The sequence below is a fragment of the Anoplophora glabripennis genome, unplaced genomic scaffold, assembly GCF_000390285.2.
Source record: "Anoplophora glabripennis isolate ALB-LARVAE unplaced genomic scaffold, Agla_2.0 scaffold390, whole genome shotgun sequence".
NCBI lineage: Eukaryota > Metazoa > Arthropoda > Insecta > Coleoptera > Cerambycidae > Anoplophora > Anoplophora glabripennis.
Window position 1 is genome coordinate 35,803 of NW_019416515.1, and position 4,286 is coordinate 40,088.

Below are 4,286 nucleotides of genomic sequence, written 5' to 3' on the forward strand. Positions count from 1 at the left end.
TAATAATAATAATATCTCTACTCCTCATTCTAACTACGAGAATTAGCCCAGAAGTCGGAGACTTGTGCGGGAGAGGAGGCGGCATATTATTATTAAGCAGGCCGCATTTGCGCCCAGGAACGACTTATGTTGGTAGGCCCTAACCACCATTCAGTGCAGGAATGAGGGGAAGCTGGAAAACCTCATTAATTAGGGGGGTGGTCAAATGCCAACCGGTGTCAATCTCTCACATTGACCCAAGCCAACATTCTTCCACCATACCATACCTGCACAGAGGGTGCCAATCTTCCGTACAAGTATAGCTAATCTACGGTCTACCGGCCGCGGGATTCGAAACCCGGGCAGATAGCACACATCGATTTAAGTACTGACGCTTTAAACCGTGCGGCTATCGACCGACTTAAATATATGTATAATATAATCTTTTATTTTCTACCAAGGAAAAAGGTATTTCACAAAAGTAAATTTTTAAAACAAAGCAACTGCGATAAGAAACAATAAAATGTAATTTTTTTCTTGATAACTTCCCACTTGCATCCCATACGCATTTAAATTTTTTTCGAAAATTTAATTTATTACAGAAATTTAGCTACTTTGCCTACTCATTCATTTCAAATAAGTTATGTAATTGTTAAAAAATGGAACGCTCTACATGAGGTAGTCAAAAACTAAATTTTTTTAGATTTCCTTCAGAACTATCCAGCTCATATTCGACCAATTCATCGGCATGCCAGGACGTTCTTCCAGGACGAGTAGGGAACGAAAGATAAATGTCCGCCTTCAAGAACACGATGTCGAAGAGTGTTATTTTGTTTTCAACCAAGTTTTCGATGTGCGATTTCCAGTAACTATGAGGATGCGTTCTACGGAAGATAAGCTGCAATTGCTGTATAAGCTATTCACACTGTTAAGCCTTGCGGTATGTACACTTATTGCAATGTAAAGGGCATTATACACTAAACATTATGATGCCATCTTTCTCTTCACTGTCACGAGGTACGAGATATCATGGTATGAGGAATATACCAGTCGGACTTATTTGAATGAAAGAAAGAAGAAGCCAGACAGATAAACTCTCATTCTTCCATAAATACGTATCTCTAATTGTTAAAAAACTAGAGAATTAGAGCAAAATAATGAGCCTTTATCTTACGTATTTATCGTCCACTGCTTTTGAGCTGCTAATATTATTCTGGTTTCTGAACTATTACTTAAGAAAGGTGCATTCTATACAAAGGTTAAGAGGCATACAAATTTTGATAGGAAACGATCCATAGGAACATGTAACAGAATATTTTCTTTAGCCTCAATTCACTATTTTTAGACAGTTAAAAATCTCCCAGACCCCACCTAAATTTGACCATTGCCATTGGTTAATTTTTATTCAATTTTACTGTAGACAGTTTGTCATATATTTATATTACCCATATCTCTATTTTGGATGAAACCGTTATTTATTCCAAAATTCTCATAATAAGCAGGCATTACTGAGAGATAGAGACGCCTCTCTCATAACACCATCTGCTACGAATAATTAGGGGAGAGCATGTGGCACTAGTTGGTCTTTCTTCATTTCAGCTGGTTATTCAACTTAAAGCGGATATTCACTTGTTTCAATGCTCCGTAACGTAACAACGAACATATTACGGCCTGTTGCTAAAGGTGACACGGTTCGCTGCGAAAGTATGTGTGGTTTTGGTCGTACCATTCATTCCGTAACGTAACAAAATAAGGTTACGAGACGACATAGGAACATAAACTCGTAGTATGAACCTGACTGCAATAATGGATTCGTCACTGCAATTGCAGTTAGCAGCAACGTCATATATTTTTATTCATCATACAATTTTGAAGAATAAGAAACGGAAATCTCCGGAAATCTTTTCTTTACTCCACTCCACTCAAAACCGACAACTGATGGTTCGTCCCGGATTAATTACGCTTGTCAAATTTGTTACACGTACCATGCAACAATTTTCCGTCTTAACGTAACATGTTCGGATATACAGGGTGTCCCAAAATAGAAGGCCATACCATTAACCACATATTCTTTGGAAAAAAATAATGCGACTTTCCTTATGCCATTTTTTATTTGGGCGTCCCTGTTTCAATATACAGGGTGTTAAAGTTACATTTTAAAAAACTATTTTTGTTAATAATCCCATTGTTTTGTAAGATACACACTTGAAATTTTGCACGTACTTTTATCTTATTCGGGCATACGTATCATATAATTTTGGTGAAAAAAAATCGAAGGGCGAATGGAGGTAACTGAGAGATGCAGTACCCTTTATTCCCTCCAATTATTTCTGAGTACGCCTATGCAGTTTTTTCTTGAAATTTCAAACGTAAAATTTTCTTCCGATCATTTTATCTCTTTTGTAAATTTTTGTTTAAATGCTCCGTTTTGGAGAAAAATGACATGTATTGATGGGTTACAAATGTCTTAGCGGCTGATGAATGTCAGGAAAAAATAGTGTGCTGTGAAAACAAATGTCCATCTTGTCAACATAATGACATTAGTTACTACATATTAATTTTTTGATTTGGCAAATCGAGAAGTAGTAAGTGGTTATTAAGTTTTTAATTTAAGACAATATGGCTAATGGGGCGACAGTAGTTAATTTGACTTTTGTAGATATGGCAAATATGCATTTAATAACCACCCATGGTCGTTTTTCTCCAAAACAGAGCATTTAAACAAAAATTTAGAAAAAAGAAAATTCTACGTTTGATTTTTTCAAGAAAAAGCTGCATAGGCGTACTTAGAAATAATTGGAGGTGATAAAGGGTACTGCATTCCTCAGTTACCTCCATTCGCCCTTCGATTGTTTTCACCAAAATTACATAAAAAGTATGCCGGAATAAGATAAAAGTACGTGCAAAATTTCAAGTGTGTATTTTACAAAACAATGGGATTATTAACAAAAATAGTTTTTTAAAATGTAACTTTAACACCCAAACACGCCCAAATAAAAAATGGCATAAGGAAAGTCGCATTATTTTTTTCCAAAGAGTATGTGGTTAATGGTATGGCCTTCTATTTTGGGACACCCTGTATATATAATGGATACCGGCCTTTAGAGGTTTAGTTTATTCTCTGATTTGAAGGACTTTCAAATGAGACGTTTTCTACTGAGCACTTTTTGCACTTTGGGGTCATTCCATGTCAACTGACCCAACGCTCCCAGTCGGCCATCTCAAATTTTCACGAAATTTTGCACAAATTTAGCTTTGGTCTACAGGGCCATCTTGCAATGATCACCCGCGTGCTCCAAATTCCCTTAACTTTGATTGCATGTTTCTTCAGTTTGGATCAACGAAGAGGGATGAAATTTAGCTGACTAGGACAACTTTTTGTGCCAAATCCAGTCGTACAAATAAAAAAGCAATTGTAGTCAAACCTAGATTGCAAATTGGTAGCAAAGTTGAGTAAAAAAATCAGTTTCTGAAATAATGACCATACTATGTGTGCTTAATTTAAAAAATTTGGGAGTTATGGTTCTGAAAGCAAAGGCTGGCAAAAATGCCAAAAAATTCGTTTTGCAAATTTTAAGCAGCAAAAATCATAATGTGGGTTATCTTTAATTTTTTTCTTTGTTGTTTCTTCTACCAAATTTATTGTTTTTCATTTTGTGCCCGGGCCTTCTAGATAGAAATAGCTCATGTTTTCAAGGTTACTCCTCGCACGCAATACATAAAGGGTGAGTTAAGAAGAATGGGTCAATATTAAGCTGAGGATACTAGACACCACAATATCATATTTGAGCTCATCATGCCTTATAAGAAATACAGAAATTTCTCAATAATTGAGAGTTTTGATAGCATGACTGGAAATTGGTATTGTTGGGTTTTTTGGTGTGAGAATTACGAATTTGAAGCTTATTTTGACGTTGCTCCCAGAGGGACTAATTTCACCGTATTATTTAGGTAAATCAAAATATATATTTTTTTATCTGCTAGCTATGCTTAAAAAATCTAAAAGAACGTTTAATTCTACATGAAAAATTTACTCTTGGTTACGTCGCCTAACTTTATCGGTTTGTGAGTTATTTTCATTTAAAAGTTTCAATGTATTTTGTGGTAATTTTTTATTATCAAAAGATAAGAAAATAATAATAATAATAATAATACGGTGAAAATGTTGATTGTTATAATAAGTGTAAAATCATTTCTAATTGGTTTCAAAATTTATCTGATACTTTTATACCTCAAGAAATACAAGAAACATTAGCATATGGTCCAAATTTTGCTTTACCTATAACCTATGAGAATGACTTACCTAT

General features: G+C 34.9%; 1 protein-coding gene across 1 annotated transcript in view; it reads left to right on the forward strand.

Moving 5' to 3' along the window:
• LOC108906209 (adenylate cyclase type 10-like) overlaps nucleotides 1–4,286 on the forward strand; it is an 84,717-nt gene that overhangs the window by 35,482 nt on the left and 44,949 nt on the right. The window contains exon 10 of the mRNA XM_023454818.1: nucleotides 683–919. Coding sequence (XP_023310586.1) covers nucleotides 683–919 — 237 coding nt within the window. The remainder of the gene's footprint in view (nucleotides 1–682; nucleotides 920–4,286) is intronic.